The following is a 17482-nucleotide window of genomic DNA, read 5'->3' as shown; positions in this document are numbered from 1 at the left end:
TGAGTTGGGAAGACCCCCTGGAGAAGAGAATGGCTACCCACGTATTCTTGCCTGGAGATTTCCATGGATAGAGGAGCCTGGCAGGCTACAGTCCCTGGGGTCACAAAGAGTCGGATACAACTGGACGACTGAGCACAAGTGCTAAATGCTTTCACGTGTTGGGAACAAGGAACTTACTGACAGTGAACTAGATGTACTTAGACAAGGGGTGAAGATGAGGGTGAAAGAGAGATTGAGAAAGAGGAAATAAACTAATCCTTCCTCCTCCCCGAACACGACGTCTCTTAGTTTATTTTCTTAGGGCTAAGAATGAATGAAGACCTCAGAGGTGTCTAGGAACTTGAAAACCTACAGCGTTTTGGTGGATCACAGAAAACTTTGGACACTTTCTGACTTCACACTAGTTATCTGCCGCTTATGCCTGGTTGCTGGCAGGATAAACAGACTGCAAGACACTGAGTGTGTCTATTCTTAAACTTGTCAGCCTAGCACAGCGCCTGGGCTTCCGCTTACTTCACGTTTAACTAATACTAAGGATCTGCACATGTGCGTCTCAGAACCTCACTACATAACTAATAGCAGGTTCTGGTCAAAGCGTGGAGTTGCTGGACAGAGGAGCAAGGGTAAGGACGTGCTTACAAGGGATGGGAACAAAGTTGGGTCCAGTACAGTGCTCGGAATATAATGCTGGTCTGTGAACATTTCCTGAGTGCCCAAATAGACTCTAAAAAACTAAAACAGCACAGAGGAAAGGAATTCAAAGCAGTTTGATCAAAAGTTACAAGCTCAGAGGTCAGGAATAAACCTGTTTGACTCTGGAGGACAGACCACTGAGGAAGTGAAGAAGATGAATCTAGAATGCCAGTTAGAGGCTTGACAACAAAATATGCTGATATAATTCTACAGTTTCCCAAGTTTATTATTTAATAGGATATGTTGTTTTTTTTTTTTTTTTAACGAAATTACCCTAAGGAAATCAGCACCTATAAAATGCAAACTCTTCAAACCTCTCCCTCCCTATTCAGTTTCTTTTATGAGAAAAAGCCCTGCTCCTTTCATCTTTTATCATCACAAATGTATTATTAATGAAATATAACAGCAGCACCTACAGGTTCCTCCTTAAGAAAGCCAACGATGGGAGCACAAAGAGCTTGTACTTGGGTGACCCCTCCAACCCTGGGGTGACTCCCCACTGTGCCTTGTGTCCAGAGTGGCCTTGGTAAACTCCTTAAGCTGTTTGAGCACTGTTTTGAGGACTAAATGAGGTGACATATGTAAACTGATTGACACCGTACCATGCATTCATTCATTCACAAACCAAACACTTGTCAAGTGATTCCGTTGAGCTGGGTCTTGCTCTAGCCACTGAGCATGTACTTTGAGCAATGACACAGTCCTTATTTTGATGAAGTACAGCTCTTCTGAGAGAGCCATGCAGACCCTAAGAATTCACACGACGGAGAAGGACCTCATATGAGCATCAAGGGAAGGCTGCTCTAAGGACATGGCCCTTAACATGAAAGGATGGTGGGCAGTAGACAGAAAGAGGGCACTTTAGCAACTAGGGGTTTATGTGAGGGCTCTAAGGTGGGATGGGTCCACCCAAGGGACAGAAAAGACCAGTATGGCTGGGGGAAAGGGGAGGTGCTGGAGATGAGGGAGGGAGGCAAGAGTCAGATCACGATGCGTTTTCAGAACCATCTTAAGGACAGAGATTTAACAGTCAGAACTGATGAAACGTGGATGCTACTGAAGAGAGAGCGGGAGGGAGGCAGAGCGGTGGGAGCTCCTGCGCTGTGTGTTGAGTGGATGATCGCACGATTCATGTGCCAGAATCCCGGGGTGGGCTGCCATTTCCTACTCCAGGGGACCTCCCCAACCCGGGGATTGAACACAAGTCTCCTATGTCCTGCACTGGCGTAGGTTCTTTACCTCTAATGCCACTGGGAAGTCGAAGATAACACAGAGGAGACCAAACCTGTGATTTTGCTGTTGGAGTAAAGGTATTAGTTGGGAGTTGTTACAAAGTCATGTGTTTAGATCTGAACATTTGAAATAGTACACAGAAATCCAGAATGCTGACCAGTGACAGATCCAGGACCGAGAAGTAGCCTGGGCCAGAGATTTTACATTTGAAGTGTCGTCAGGAAATCGCACCCACATCCATTCATACCACAGTGAGAAAGTACAGACTGAGGAGAGAAGAAAGCTTCGCACTGAGTCTTGATAATTTCAGCCTTTAAATGTTGATGACCCAGAGTAGCACACAAATGGTGGGAGAGTGGTGGCAGAACAGTAGTGGTAACAAAGATTAGGATGGCAAAGGACTTCAGGGGCGGGCAACCCAAGCAGCTGGGACAGACAGTAATAGCTCCCCGGCCCTCGCTCACTTCAAAGTCACTCAGCCGAGCCTGCCCTCCATTATGAGAATAAGGCTTGTCAAAGGAAAGACAGCAGCAGAAGGCTGGGGGGATGCAAGGGTGGGCAGGACGGAGTGGGCCTGATGCCTGAACATCATCCTGATGTGATTTTGGCGAGGCCCACTCCTCTGCCAGCACTCCATGCTCTAAAAGTCAAGTTAAGTTCAGTTCAGTTCAGTCGCTCAGTCATGTCTGACTCTTTGCGACCCCGTGAATCGCAGCACGCCAGGCCTCCCTGTCCATCACCAACTCCCGGAGTTCACCCAGACTCACGTCCATCGAGTCAGGGATGCCATCCAGCCATCTCATCCTCTGTCGTCCCCTTCTCCTCCTGCCCCCAATCCCTCCCAGCATCACAGTCTTTTCCAATGAGTCAACTCTTCGCATGAGGTGGCCAAAGTACTGGAGTTTCAGCTTTAGCATCATTCCTTCCAAAGAACACCCAGGGCTGATCTCCTTCAGAATGGACTGGTTGGATCTCCTTGCCGTCCAAGGGACTCTCAAGAGTCTTCTCCAACACCACAGTTCAAAAGCATCAATTCTTCGGCGCTCAGCCTTCTTCACAGTCCAACTCTCACATCCATACATGACCACTGGAAAAACCATAGCCTTGACTAGATGGACCATTGTTGGCAAAGTAATGTCTCTACTTTTCAATATGCTATCTAGGTTTGTCATAACTTTCCTTCCAAGGAGTAAATGTCTTTTAATTTCATGGCTGTAATCACCATCTGCAGTGATTTTGGAGCCCCAAAAAATCAAGTCTGACACTGTTTCCCCATCTATTTCCCATGAAGTGATGGGACCAGATGCCATGATCTTCGTTTTCTGAATGTTGAGCTTTAAGCCAACTTTTTCACTCTCCACTTTCACTTTCATCAAGAGGCTTTTTAGTTCCTCTTCACTTTCTGCCATAAGGGTGGCATCATCTGCATATCTGAGGTTACTGATATTTCTCCTGGAAATCTTGATTCCAGCTTGTGCTTCTTCCAGCCCAGCGTTTCTCATGATGTACTCTGCATACAAGTTAAATAAGCAGGGTGACAATATACAGCCTTGACATACTCCTTTTCCTATTTGGAACCAGTCTGTTGTTCCATGTCCAGTTCTAACTGTTGCTTCCTGACCTGCATACAAATTTCTCAAGAGGCAGATCAGGTGTTCTGGTATTCCCATCTCTTTCAGAATTTTCCACAGTTTATTGTGATCCACACAGTCAAAGGCTTTGGCATAGTCAATAAAGCAGAAATAGATGTTTTTCTGGAACTCTCTTGCTTTTTCCATGATCCAGTGGATGTTGGCAATTTGATCTCTGGTTCCTCTGCCTTTTCTAAAACCAGCTTGAACATCAGGAAGTTCATGGTTCACATATTGCTGAAGCCTGGCTTAGAGAATTTTGAGCATTACTTTACTAGCATGTGAGATGAGTGCAATTGTGAGGTAGTTTGAGCATTCTTTGGCATTGCCTTTCTTTGGGACTGGAATGAAAACTGACCTTTTCCAGTCCTGTGGCCACTGCTGAGTTTTCCAAATTTGCTGGCATCTTGAGTGCAGCACTTTCACAGCATCATCTTTCAGGATTTGAAATAGCTCAACTGGGATTCCATCACCTCCACTAGCTTTGTTCGTAGTGATGCTTTCTAAGGCCCACTTGACTTCACATTCCAGGATGCCTGGCTCTAGGTCAGTGATCACACCATTGTGATTAACTGGGTTGTGAAGATCTTTTTTGTACAGTTCTTCTGTGTATTCTTGCCACCTCTTCTTAATATCTTCTGCTTCTGTTAGGTCCATACCATTTCTGTCCTTTATCGAGCCCATCTTTGCATGAAAAGTTCCCTTGGTATCTCTGATTTTCTTGAAGAGATCCCTAGTCTTTCCCATTCTGTTGTTTTCCTCTATTTCTTTGCATTGATCGCTGAAAAAGGCTTTCTTATCTCTTCTTGCTATTCTTTGGAACTCTGCATTCAGATGTTTATATGTTTCCTTTTCTCCTTTGCTTTTCACTTCTCGTCTTTTCACAGCTATTTGTAAGGCCTCCCCAGACAGCCATTTTGCTTTTTTGCATTTCTTTTCCATGGGGATGGTCTTGATCCCTGTCTCCTGTACAATGTTATGAACCTCATTCCATAGTTCATCAGGCACTCTATCTATCAGATCTAGGCCCTTAAATCTATTTCTCACTTCCACTGTATAATCAGAAGGGATTTGATGTAGGTCATACCTGAATGGTCTAGTGGTTTTTCCTACTTTCTTCAATTTAAGTCTGAATTTGGCAATAAGGAGTTCATGGTCTGAGCCACAGTCAGCTCCTGGTCTTGTTTTTGCTGACTGTATAGAGCTTCTCCATCTTTGGCTGCAAAGAATATATTCAATCTCGTTTCGGTGTTGACCATCTGGTGATGTCCATGTGTAGAGTCTTCTCTTGTGTTGTTGGAAGATGGTGTTTGTTATGACCAGTGCACTTTCTTGGCAAAACTCTATTAGTCTTTGCCCTGCTTCAAGGCCACAGCCAAAGTCAGGGCCAGCTCTAATGGTTCAGGGGTTCAGCAGTGCCGGGAAGGCATTCGGAAACAATCTGGCAATCGAAATGCATCTTACGGGATGCAAGAATCTTAGGCAGTCATTTCCAGAGAGCTTCAATCAACAGAAGAATGCCTGTCCCACTGTGAAAGAATACCAGTCCAAGTGGAAAGAAAAGCAACCCTTGAGAATTCCTGGCTTTCTAAGACTCTATGCCAACAAAGGAAGGTCTGGTATCAAAAGTCAATCTGTACCACACTGAAATTAAGGGAAAAAAAAAATCTAAATTAGAAAATAAAAAATTTAACAACAAGAAATGGAAGCCAATCTGAACTTCACATTAGGTATATCCTATTTGAGTAACCTTTCCCAAGAAAGAGAATAAGCAAATTCTCCAACTTTCTAAAATAAGACAAATTATTTCCTACTTCAGATATGAAGTCAACATTATTTTTATGTTGCACTGGTCTCACAAACAAAGTTTTGAAAAAAACCTATTAATATTTTAATTCAAGCATGGTTTACTAAACCGAAACTGGTTACAGCATCATTTAGGTTGGACACCCACAGTGTGAGAATTCAAAGATATATACAAGTGGTGAACGCATCCCTCCACTTCTTTTATTGTCCCCAGCAAGTGGTGGTGGCTGATGGCATTGAACGGCCACTTAGGGACATCCTAATCATGTTTTGCAATTCACTTGTCCCAGGCAGTGGATTTCCACACCTCAGAAAGACACTGTGGCAAACCTGAAGGTTATGTTTATATAGATGAGCAATTTATCAAGCTGAATCACAGCTGCTACACTAAATGGAACAAGAGCGAGACCCCCACACTTAAGAACTAAGTTATTTACAGGAAAAATGCCTTTTTACCTACACACACAACCCTTTATGCACATTCTACTGCTCTATACCTCTTAAGAGTTCACAGCATGTAACCAAGATGCCACGGCGACTGTACCTGCAGAACATAAGGAGCAACCAGATCTCTGCCAAATTGAGCCTCTGCTCTTTCTACTCAGGAGCAGCCCGACTTTCGAGTCAACTTGGAGCTCCACGTTGTCGCTGCCACAGCAACCATAGCAACCATTTCATTCTTTGGGACTCAACCAGGCAAGGTCTCCCAGGTTGCGCCATAATTAGAGATACACAATTGGAGAAAACACAGCGGGAGGGCTACTCCAAACACAAGAGCTCTGACTTGACCACCGCAGTGTGGCGGTGGTGGGGAAGGAGCGGGAATGACCAGACAACCCAACACCACAGGCGCCTCCAGAGAAAGGCAGACCTCTCATAGGCACTACCGTTCAGATCATCAAATTCTCCTCTTTTATTCACAATTCTTGTTGAAGTTTGCGCTGGTTTGGATTTTTCTGGCACCAGCACTCCTAAAATCTAGAGCCAGTCACCTGTGTTCTTCTTGCTTAGAATTAGGCAGAAATACTACATTTACTGCTTCCCTGGTGGCTCAGTGGTAAAGAACCCACCTGCCACTACCGGAGATGTGGTTTCAGTCCCTGGGTCGGGAAGATCCCCTGGAGGAGGAAATGGCAACCCACTCCAGTATCCTTGCCTGGAAAATCCCATGGACGGAGGAGCCTGACAGACTACAGCCCATGGGCTCACACAGAGTTGGACGCGACTTAGCAACTAGCACGCATGCAGGCGCTACACTTAATGACCAATTCCTTAAATGTGCATTGCACTTCCAATGCACAGCCAGAAGGCAGCCCAGCAGGGGTGGACACGGCAAGGAACTTGGAAATAGACTTGGGCTCAGTTCTGGTGAGTCTACTCCCTTGGGACTTACTTAAAACATTCCGAAACTCAATTTCTTCCATGAATAAAATGAGCAAATACTGCAGCTCATAGGGTGCTATGAAATTAAATAAGATGGATATTTAAGGCAGGGTGCCTGTCATATATTAGCCAGTAGCAATTAGGGTAAGGCTAGCCCATGATCTCTGATTACTTTAAGCTCCAAAGAGAAGAAAGCAACCTAAAACGACAACAACATAGGAAAATGCTCATGATACAGTAGGAACTAGAACACAAAGAAATAAATCAAGATTCAGGCACACAGGGGTTCAAAGATACTGGTAATGTCCTAGCTCTTCAACTGGGTGATGGGCACCCACATATTTACTATTCCTTAAACTGTGCATGTATGTTCTATGTATTTTGGGGGGCAAGACATGTTTACACAAAAACAGCTAGTTAAAAAAGAGAGGAAGAAGACATAAAAATGTATTATTTCTATAAAGTAAGGTTGTAAATGAAATTTATTTTCTTTTGCAAGCATTTCTACATTTTCTATAACAGGAAAAAAATGTTTTGTTATGACAACGCTACACCGACAAGTCCTTAGCTCGAGACACAGTCTAGCTGTGGGAAGAAGACACACTCCCATTTCTCAAGCCACTGCCTCCACCAGTGAGCCAATGCAGCCACTCTAACCAGCATCTAGTCACCTCCAATTAATCAGGAGCTGTCCACAGTTAGGAAGCGGGGCGTGCAACCGAGGAAAGTAAAGCAAGGGCAGCCATTTTTTTTTTTTTAAAGGAAATTAATATTTGAGTTGCTGTGAGTTTAATGTCTCAGCAACAATTCTGTGAGGCAGCTCTTCTTATTCTTATTTTACAGGTAACTTAGAAAGTGCAAGCAACTTGTCCGTGAGTTCAGTTAGGTGAGAAAGCAGACTGCTTTGTATATCTTGATACAGTCTTATCTTGAAATTACAGCCTTTCATTAAATGTTGGTGGGCATGTGTGTACATGTGTGATGCCATGCCTTTAATATAAACTGCACACATAACATACCAGTATTAAAATTTAGAAGAGCACAGAGAATTTTATTTTATGCAACATGTCTCAGATCTCAGGCAAAAAAGGGAGAGGGTTCTTTCCCCTTAAAGGGGTTGTTTTGTTTTTAAATGAGGAAAAGAAGATCCAGATACAGGGCAACTATGCTTTTCATGTGGTTTAAGAATACATCTGCTTCAAAGTCACGGGGTAAAGCTTCTTTCTGACTCACAGAGAGCCAGGATGAGCACCCAGATGTTTTATTTCCAAAAGAAACGTTCCTTTACATACATAGAAAAGGCTTTGACCCTCATCACAGCAGGCTATCTGCCGGCATCATGAGATCGATTCTGAGAGTGGCTAAGAAGAGATGGCTTCTTGTGTTAGCACAATAATGACTATGATCCATTCTAATGGCAAATTAGAATCTAAGTTCCCTCCCATGTGGTCAGAACTCACATCTCTTTCTGATGCCACACTAAAACCTATCCCTACTCCATTTTTCTTTAAACAATTTGCTAATATATCTAAGCAGCAAATTCAAGCATTTGCCCCAAACCCACTCCACTAGATATGTATAAGTATTATGTATAAAAGATAAGCAATAAGGATATACTGTACGGCACAGGGAATATAGCTATTATTTTGCAGTAACTTTAAATGGAGTATAATCTATAAAATACTAAACCACTACATTGTATACCTGTAATAATAATAATTATTATATAAACTATATTTCAATGTAATAAAAACATAGCCACCTTCCTCTTTTTCTTCTCTTCTCTGCTCATCATCTTGCCTTCAGAGCTTCTCATTGATATCACAGCAACTCTCCGATGTAAGGGTATGACCTAGGAGCCCAGAGATCAAGTACTAACCAGTACTAACCTTCAGAATTCACCAACATTCTCTCTTTCACTGATTTCAAACAACCAGATCCAGTGCTTGAAGAAGGTACACCAGGTGAGCCCAACAAGCATCAGAGATGTGAGAAGAAGAGCAATGTATCAAATCCAGCATAAACTATATCAATAACTACCAAGTGCTGAGAGCTTACCAGGTTTAGGGACTATGTGTAAATTGTCATTTAACCCTAAACAAATCTATGAGAAGATAGGTTTCTACCTTCATGAGAAAACTTAGGATTTGAATTTTGGCAATAGCCCAAGGTTACAAAGTCAAAATGTGGAAGATCTGGGATTCAAACTGACTCCCTGCTACTCATCACAGTTGGTTAATAAAAGGTGCCTGATGTTTGGAATAAGAAGGACTTGCTTTGGTCTGTGCATAACACCATCCTGGCAAGTCAAGTCCTTGAGCCTTGGTTTCCTTCTCTGTCAAATGGACATGGTACTACTTACTTCATCTTCACAACTTGGATGCATTCATTCAATTAAGAAAAGATATGGGGCTTCTCTGGTGGCTCCGTGGTAAAGAATCCTCCTGCCAATGCAGGAGACCTGGGTTCTCTCCCTGGTCCAGGAAGATCCCATATGCCATGGAGCAACGAAGCCTGTGCGCCACGACTCCCGAGCCTGTGCTCTGCAGCCCGGGAACCGCAACTACCAAGGCTCGTGCACCCTAAAGCGCGTGCTCCACCGCAAGAGAAGCCACCACAATGAGAGAGCAGCCCCCACTCACCACGACTAGAGAAAAGCCCGCACAGCAGCGAAGACGCATCACAGCCAAAAGTAAATAAATTTTTTAAAATTTAAAAAAAAAGAGATATAAAAACACTCCGAAAAGTTATTACGTGCTACACAAATGTGTGGCATTAAGAGGGATGGGAATGTGTAGATACTTATTTACCCAATCCAGGGTTCTGGCAAACAGCTGGTCTAGGAGAATACTGAGGCATCTCTCCGGTCTCTGTTTGAATTTGTACACCATGCACAATCAGAATGTGTATCATGAGGACTACACAGTCTCTTTATTAAGAGTTGGGAGGTTTGGTTTTTCTTCATACAAGAGTTCCACACTGTGAGACAGCCCTTGACTTAACAATGCCTTGCTAAGTTTGGTCAGTCAGCCACTCAGGATATGCTAAGTAAGTGGAAGAGATAGAACATTCCAGAATCTCCAACTGCAGCCGCTAGAAGTACTGTAAAGTGGGAGCCGGTATGTCAGCTCACAGCATGAAAACAGTTCCGATGTTCATCAGAGCTTTCTATCCCTGATCAAGGGCGTAATCAATCACTTCTCCCCATCTTCTGGATTACAAGCGTACCTCCAAAACATCACAGCATTGCATTTGACTATAATCATCTCAAAGAGCAATCACATTAGCCTTACGGCTTTTATGATACCCAGAGAATTCTTAGCAATATTTATCATCATGTTTCTATTCAGAGGAGAGCTGACTAGTCACAATAACTCTGGGTGAGTGTAAGGCGGGGGGCTTGGCAGAGGACACGGAGTGCCACACTTCTCATATGAAATAGTTGAGAAGTTAAAACAAATGGCGTTTTTCAGTCTAGAGAACAAATGAAAATTTAAAGCTCAGCAGTGAATCTGGGCAAGACAAAGAACTATTTATTTTCACTGAAATGAGTACTTCTCATGAAGACAGCACAAATAATAAAAGAAAGCAGTACTACATTTTAGAAGAGATGGAGGGAAAAATCACCGTTGAAGGGATATTTCCATAACCCATTACTTACAGAAAAGTGAGTCGTGAGTCCCTGAAAAGCTCCCCAAGTTGGATGATCTCAGATTAACCAGGAAGAGAGCTATGTCCTCAAGCTCCAAAGTGCCAAAGACAGCCTGTGGGCCTTTCCCAGTTAACACTGAAGAAGCACGGTGTCACCTCATCTTGCTTTCCAATCTGTGCTGTTAAGCTATAAACCAGCGCTTTTCTCAACCAAATCACCTCCTAAAATATTAACAGTAATTGGCCTCTGAGTTTGAAACACAACACACATGAATGTGAACACCATTGTGGCCAACAGACCCCCTCCAAGCGATCCCCACTCATGGGGTTCATACTTTAGATGCTTAATCTCCCCAAGAGCACAGGTAGGACCTGGGATTGGCTTCTAACCCCTGGAATATGCCAAAGGGGACAGACTGTCATCTTCGAGATCACACTGCGTTATGGAAGATTACACTGCATCTCGCGAGCAGGTTTGTGCTCTCTTCTTTCCTCTCCCCACCTGTTGGCGTTAAAGCACCAAACTGCCATGAACCCCGTGGACACTGACCACTGACAACCACCACGCGAGGAGGGAAGCACATGCTTCCCGAGCCAGGCTCCAGCTGAGAACCAGCCCCAGTCACCACCATGATGGCAGCTTCCAGAATCCCTAAGTACACAGGTAAACCACGCCTGGACTTCAGACCCACGGAAAGTGTTAGATGATCTGTTGTTGTTCCATCGCTCAGTCATGGCTGACTCTTTGCAACTGCATGGACTGCAGCAGGCCAGGCTTCCCTGTGCATCACCATCTCCCAGAGTTTACTCAGACTCACGTCCATTGAGGCAGTGATATTATCTAACCACCTCATCCCATTCTTCCCTTGCCTTCAATCTTTCCCAGCATCCAGGTCTTTTCCAATGAGTAGGCTCTTCGCATCAGGTGGCCAAAGTACTGGAGCTTCAGCTTTAGCATCAGTCCCTCCAATGAATATTCAGGACTGATCCTTTAGGGTGGACTGGTTGGATCTCCTTGCAGTCCAAGGGGGTCTCAAGAGTCTTCTCCAACACCACAGTTCAAAAGCATCAATTCTCTGGCACTCAGCCTTCTTTATGGTCCAACTCTCACATCCATACATGACTACTGGAAAATCATAGCTTAAACAAGTGTTATTTTAAGCTGCTAAGTTTAGGTAATAAAAACGAATATACCACCACAACAGTCATTCTTTCTACAGTGAGCAGCAACTTCTAATTAATGGTCTTCAAGTTTGGTTCTCTTGAAGGAAACGCTACGCCCCTCCTGAGAGGTTTCTCCTCCTAAGAAGAGCCATCTGTGCGCTTAGTCACACGTGGTGCTAAGTGCTGTGTACACACGACCCTCAGTGTTCCCCACAGCGGGCCTGTGAGGAGAGGGACTGTGAATATACTCATTTCACAGGTGAGGAGACTGCGGGTTCAACACCCAAGGTTCCACAACAGCAGCCATGAACCCAACCCAGGACCATCTAACTGAAATGTTCTTGCTCCGACCGCTCCATGCTGCCTCTGTTTGTTTCTGTTTTAATAACCTGTAAAATAGTATATGTTAACATTAAAGCATTTAATCGAACTGCTTTCCCTTGTTCAATCACTGGGAAGGACCTTCAAAAGAAAATTATCAGCAAGGCATTACAGTGATGGGTATTCTATTAAGTAACTAAGACTTCCTCTCACTTCCATATACTACGCTTTGTACCAAATATTTTTTCCAATTATGGAAATGCTATTAGCTTATTATAAAAATTCAAGAAATTTTGGAAAGTATCAAGAAGAACTGTAACTTCTGATCCAGCAATACATATAATTAAGAAAATTCATAGACATTTTTCTGAATACAATACATATACTGAAGATATTATTTGATATGATTCTATTTCAGTTACACAACATCATCAAACTCCACAAATTTTTAATGACCCAAAACCCCAAGATTCATCATTTCTGTTTACAACACTTAACAGTCACTTATTCCAAGTCATGCAGGTTGCTTAAACTTTCTCACTTTTGCAAACACTGTGGCAATAAACATTCTTGTGAAGGAATTTGCTAACTCATAAAAATACCTGTTGTTAAATCATCCTCCCAACATTAAATACTATTTATACTCCCACATAAAAGATATGAATGCCTGTTTCCCTTAAGCCTAGAAGTGGTGATGAATGTTTTCATTTTTGTCAATCTGATAAGGTAAATTATATAATCTGCCTTTCTTTGATTAATGAGTTTAAAAATGTTTGCTGCTCATGTTTTCTTAGAATGTGAAATATCTATTAAAGTAGGCCAAAAAGAATGTTACAAGTGAAGGTTCTTTCCTTATTTACTTCTTTGAAAAAGGCTCTTTATGTATTAAGGAGCTTAATACTTGACTTACATGTTGCAATTTTCTCTCCACTCTATCTTTTCTTTCAAAATTGATGCTCAGATTAAAAAAAAAAAACAACTCATAAATATCAAGGTACAGGACTGAGGCTTAAGATAACAACTCTCCTGACTTGAGATAAAACAGAAGTTCATGGCATTTGCCTTTTGATGATGTTTGAATTTTCAGATTTACCAATCATCTCTTCCATGTGAAGACCATCTGTCAAGTCACAAAATTGACTAGAAAATTCCCATGTGTCAGACGCACTAAGTCCTAAGTGCTGAGAAAACAGAGATGAAGACAATTGCTTCCTCTTACAAGGTTTGCACAACAATCAGTCTCATGAGAGAGACCATCTCTGAGACTGAAAGTCTGGGCCAACTTTACCTTTCCCGATGCTATGCCATTAGACAAGCTATCAGAAGACAAGTTTTAAAATTCTTTATTCAAGTATGATGAAAGAAGCCCCAGTGGAAAACCTTCAGTGATGATCAACTAGGTCAAACACACCAGTTATGTAAGCCTCGTACTTTCAGGCAGGTGAAACTTCAGGACGCCAACCTCACCCTCAAGAAGCCATCTTCTGAGCGAATTCTGACCACAGCCCTCAGAGAAGTGACCCTGGGAAACTCCTCAGGCACAGGCAGCTGTGTCCAAATCATGTGTGACACCCTCCAGTCCCTAACGAGGTCTGACCCAGCTGACCCAGGGCTGCTTGTCTATGAGGCCAGAGGCCTTCTGGCCATTGCCTTCAGCTCTGCTTAAATGAGGATGCAGGACTTGAGTCTTTCCCAGGACTTTGAAATGGAAATGGGGAGAACACTGGTGAGTTCGAAGAAGGAACTAAAGCAGGAAGAATCATAAAAGATCAACGGAGGCTGAATTAATGGCAGAGGTCTAGAATAAAAAGCGAAAAACACACACTGCCTTAGGGAAGGTAACTTAAGCTGGACATTTCCAATACCTTTCACATCCCCAAACTCTGCTCCTGCCTACTGTCCTTAAAAGTGAAAGTGTTAGTCACTCAGTCGTGTCTGACTCTTCGTGACCCCATGCACCGTAGCCCTCCAGGCTCCTCTGTCAATGGAATGCTCCAGAGAAGAATACTGGAGTGGGTAGTCACTCCCTTCTCCTGGGAATCTTCCCAATCCAGGGATCGAACCTGGGTCTCCTGCATTGCAGGCAGATTAGTTACCTTCTGAACCACCAGACCCCAAGAAATTCTCTACTTAACCCTCCAGGATCCAAGGTACCCTGAGCAATTCTGTCCCTTCAATAAAGAACCTGACAAACGGATCAGATGGTGTGTGCTCCACCTAACGGATTCATGCCCTTGGAGCTCCTTATTACACAGCTCACTAGGACTCGACAAGCAAAACAACTTTTATTCTCTCTGCGTGAAAGCACAAAGTTCAGAACACCCTTCATGCCCTAGGCTGGTGCCGCTGAAGATAGGTTAGACAACCAAAATTTCATTACTGCAGCCGCCTCTAGGAGTTTTCTTAGATGTTTCCTCCTCATTGCCCTTCCATGAAATTTTAAAAGTATAGCTCTTCTGCCTATTTATTTATGTACTATGCGTATATCTGTCCTTTGGGCATTAAAAGATATTGTTGACCTCCCAAGAACCAATGTTTATCCCCTGGATATATAAAATCCCATTGAGAAATGAGTTCTATGATAAAAACGTCTAAAAATCGCACTTAGAAAAAAAGGAACATTCCCTGGGGAGAGAAAGCAAACCACTTCCATCATCTTCATGGAACCCTTCCAGTTGGGAATCTAAAAGAGGTCCCAATTCCCCTCTGGACGTTAACTGTTAGACTTTCTAATATTTCCTTCAACAGCTTTTTTTTTTGGATGGAGTAGGAGGGTGTGTATTAGCATGTTAATATGTATATGCATAGGAGAAAAACAGGTTAAGTGACAAAACAAAAACAAAAAAACCCCTAAAACTCTCGTGATCCTTTTATGCAATTATTGTTTCCTCATCTTGTATTCTAGCATGTATTTATTTTTCAAAAAAGGAAGTAATGAAATGAATGGTAAGGGGCATATATAATTGGATGGGAAACTGAAATATTCCCTAAGACATGATGGAGAATTCATCACTGTTGTCAGGAATAACTGAACTGAACCAGGAAACTAAGCCAGAGGAATGGAGGTGCTCACTTGTTAGCACTGTTAGATTTCAAGTGAAGTTGATTTCAGCCTTGCCAATCACAAATCCTCTATGGTGGGGCTTCCCTGGTGGCTCAGTGGTAAAGAGTCTGCCTGCCAATGCAGGAAACACGTGTTCAATCCCTGGTCCGGGAAGATCCCACATATCACAGAACAACTAAGCCCAAGTGCCAAGACTACTGAAGCCCGCACGGCCTAGAGCCTGTGCTCCTCAAGAGAAGCCACTGCGATGAGAAGCCCGAGCATCGCAACAAAGAGTAGCCCCCGCTCCCCACAACTATAGAAAAGCCCACACAGCATGGAGACCCATGAGAGCCAAAAATAAATAAATAAAATAAAGTAAAATAAAATCAATCCTCTATGGTACAACATGCTTAGACCCAATTGCTGAGTAAATTTCTTTTATTTGAAAAGATGCCTTCATGTTTTTTCCTAATTATCGTACATATTTCATCAAACGTTGCACCAAAAATCTCAGAGAAAATGGGTCATTTGAAGAAAAACAAAAACTGGGTAAAACACGTAGAGAATTTAGGCTGTGACAGCATCAACTCGTCCTCCCATGGCCAAAACCCATTTAATAGGAAAAAGAAATCAAGGCCTTATGAGTCCTAGCAGATATATCAGAATGCACTGGAAAAACACTTACTACCTTCTACTTTGTACTCGGCACTGTTCTAAGCACTTGTGACGTGTCAGTTAACAAAACATGAAGATTCCTGCTTTTAATTGGAGGTAGAGGGAGAACAGTGTGAAAGGGTCTGACAAGAAATAATAAGTGACGTATCCAGTTTTTTTAATACTTATTTTGGGTTGCACTGAGTTTAGCTGTGGTGCAGGCTTAGCTACCCTGAGGCGTGTGGAATCGTAGTTCCTTGAGCAGGGATCAAATCCAGGTCCCCTGTATTAGAAGGTGGATTCTCAACCACTGGACCACCAGGGAAGTCCCTGATGTATCCTGTTGGAAGGCAATTAGCGTTCACAGATAGAAAAAGGTACAGTAGGGTCAGGGGGATGGAAAGAGTCAAGGGTAGGGTTTGGGGACAGGCTGTGATGTTCAAAGGATGGTCAGGTGACCTCTGAGCAGACTTCAAGGAGGTGAGAAGTTAGCCTAGAAGTCATAGGGCCAGGGTCAGGGCATCAAGGAGAGCATCTCGGCTGTTCTGAGGAACGGCCAGCAGGCCAGTGTGGTCAGAGGGGAACGGACAGTGCAGGAGGAGATCAGACCAGAGAGGTGGGATGCCTTTGGACAACTCTAAGGACTTTTTTATCTGAGATGGGAGCCACTGTGGGTTTTGGTGAAGAGAATAACATGATCTGACTCGTAATTTGGGCTTCCCAGCACTACTGGTAAAGAACCCACCTGCCAATGCAGGAGACATAAGAAATGCAAGTTTGATCCCTGGGTTGGGAAGATCCTCTGGAGGAGGGCATGGTAACCCACGCCAGTATTCTTGCCTGGAGAATCCCATGGACAGAGGAGCCTGGCAGGCTACAGTCCATAAGAGTCGCAAAGAGTCGGACATGACTTAGCATGCAGCACAACTTGTAATTGAACAGGATCACCCTGGCTGCCAGGTTGAGGATGGAATATGGTGGGGACAAGAGATGAAGCAGAGAGGCCAGCTAAAAGAGAGACCAGCTGAAAGGGCTTGCAGCTGATAGCATCAGAAAGGCTTCTGGCCGAAGCTACTGTGGCAGCACACAGAGGGCGTTGTTCATTTCATAGTGAACAGAGACCAACCCTACCGCTGTGATCTGAGCACCCTGCAGCCTGGCTACAGCTCCTACCAGCCGGGAATACCTACTGCCACTGGTGCGTCTTCCTTTAGGCTGCCATGTCTCACCACCATGTGACAGCTCAGACCCTCTGCCTGTGAAGGGACCCTACTTTCCTTACCTTTGAATCCCCACTGCCTGTCACACAGGACTTGCTTTTGTGAACTGAGTGGACAGTGTTGGGTTTTCTGGGGCTGCGAAGACTATTTCAAATGAACAGTCTCCTTTCCTGCCCCAAGTCTCCCTCCCCTCTCATCACTAAAGCTGCTTCTTTCATCTTGCAGCTTCAAAACCTTCACACTGAAACACATACATTACCATATGTAAAACAGATAGCTAGTGGGAAGGTGCTGTATAACATGGGGAGTTCAACCCAGTGAGCTCAAGCTGGTGTTCCATGACAACCTGGGGGGCGGTGGGGGTAGAATGGGGTGTGGGCGGGAGGGAGATTCAAGAAGGAGGGAATCATGTACACTTATGGCTGATTCACGATGTTGTACAGCAGAAAACAACACAACATTGCAAATCAATTAAAAATTAAAAATTTTTAAGGTAAAAATTAAAATTAAATTTTGAGAAAAAAGGGTGAAAGTGAAGTCACTCAGTCGTGTCTGACTCTTTGAGACCCCATGGACCCCACCGGCCTCCTCCATCCATAGGATTCTCCAGGCAAGGATACTGGAGTGGGTTGCCATTTCCTTCTCCAGGGGATCTTCCTGACCCAGGGATTGAATCCAGG

The 17482-nt window shown here is 43.6% G+C and overlaps 1 protein-coding gene across 2 annotated transcripts in view; it reads right to left on the bottom strand.

The window, feature by feature from the left end:
• IQGAP2 (IQ motif containing GTPase activating protein 2) overlaps window positions 1-17482 on the bottom strand; it is a 309664-nt gene that overhangs the window by 209827 nt on the left and 82355 nt on the right. Inside the window, exon 1 of one of the 2 annotated variants that reach the window (XM_019968070.2) lies at window positions 5908-9287. The exons of the other annotated variant lie outside the window; for it this stretch is intronic. Within the exon in view, the coding sequence (XP_019823629.1) occupies window positions 5908-5918 (11 nt within the window). The 5' untranslated portion in view covers window positions 5919-9287. Of the gene's footprint in view, window positions 1-5907; window positions 9288-17482 lie in introns of those variants that run through there. 2 annotated transcript variants of the gene reach the window in all.

This window comes from Bos indicus, chromosome 10, assembly GCF_029378745.1.
Source record: "Bos indicus isolate NIAB-ARS_2022 breed Sahiwal x Tharparkar chromosome 10, NIAB-ARS_B.indTharparkar_mat_pri_1.0, whole genome shotgun sequence".
Classification (NCBI taxonomy): Eukaryota; Metazoa; Chordata; class Mammalia; order Artiodactyla; family Bovidae; genus Bos; species Bos indicus.
Note: the sequence above shows the minus strand (reverse complement) of the source record. Positions and strands in the feature narration are given on the sequence as shown.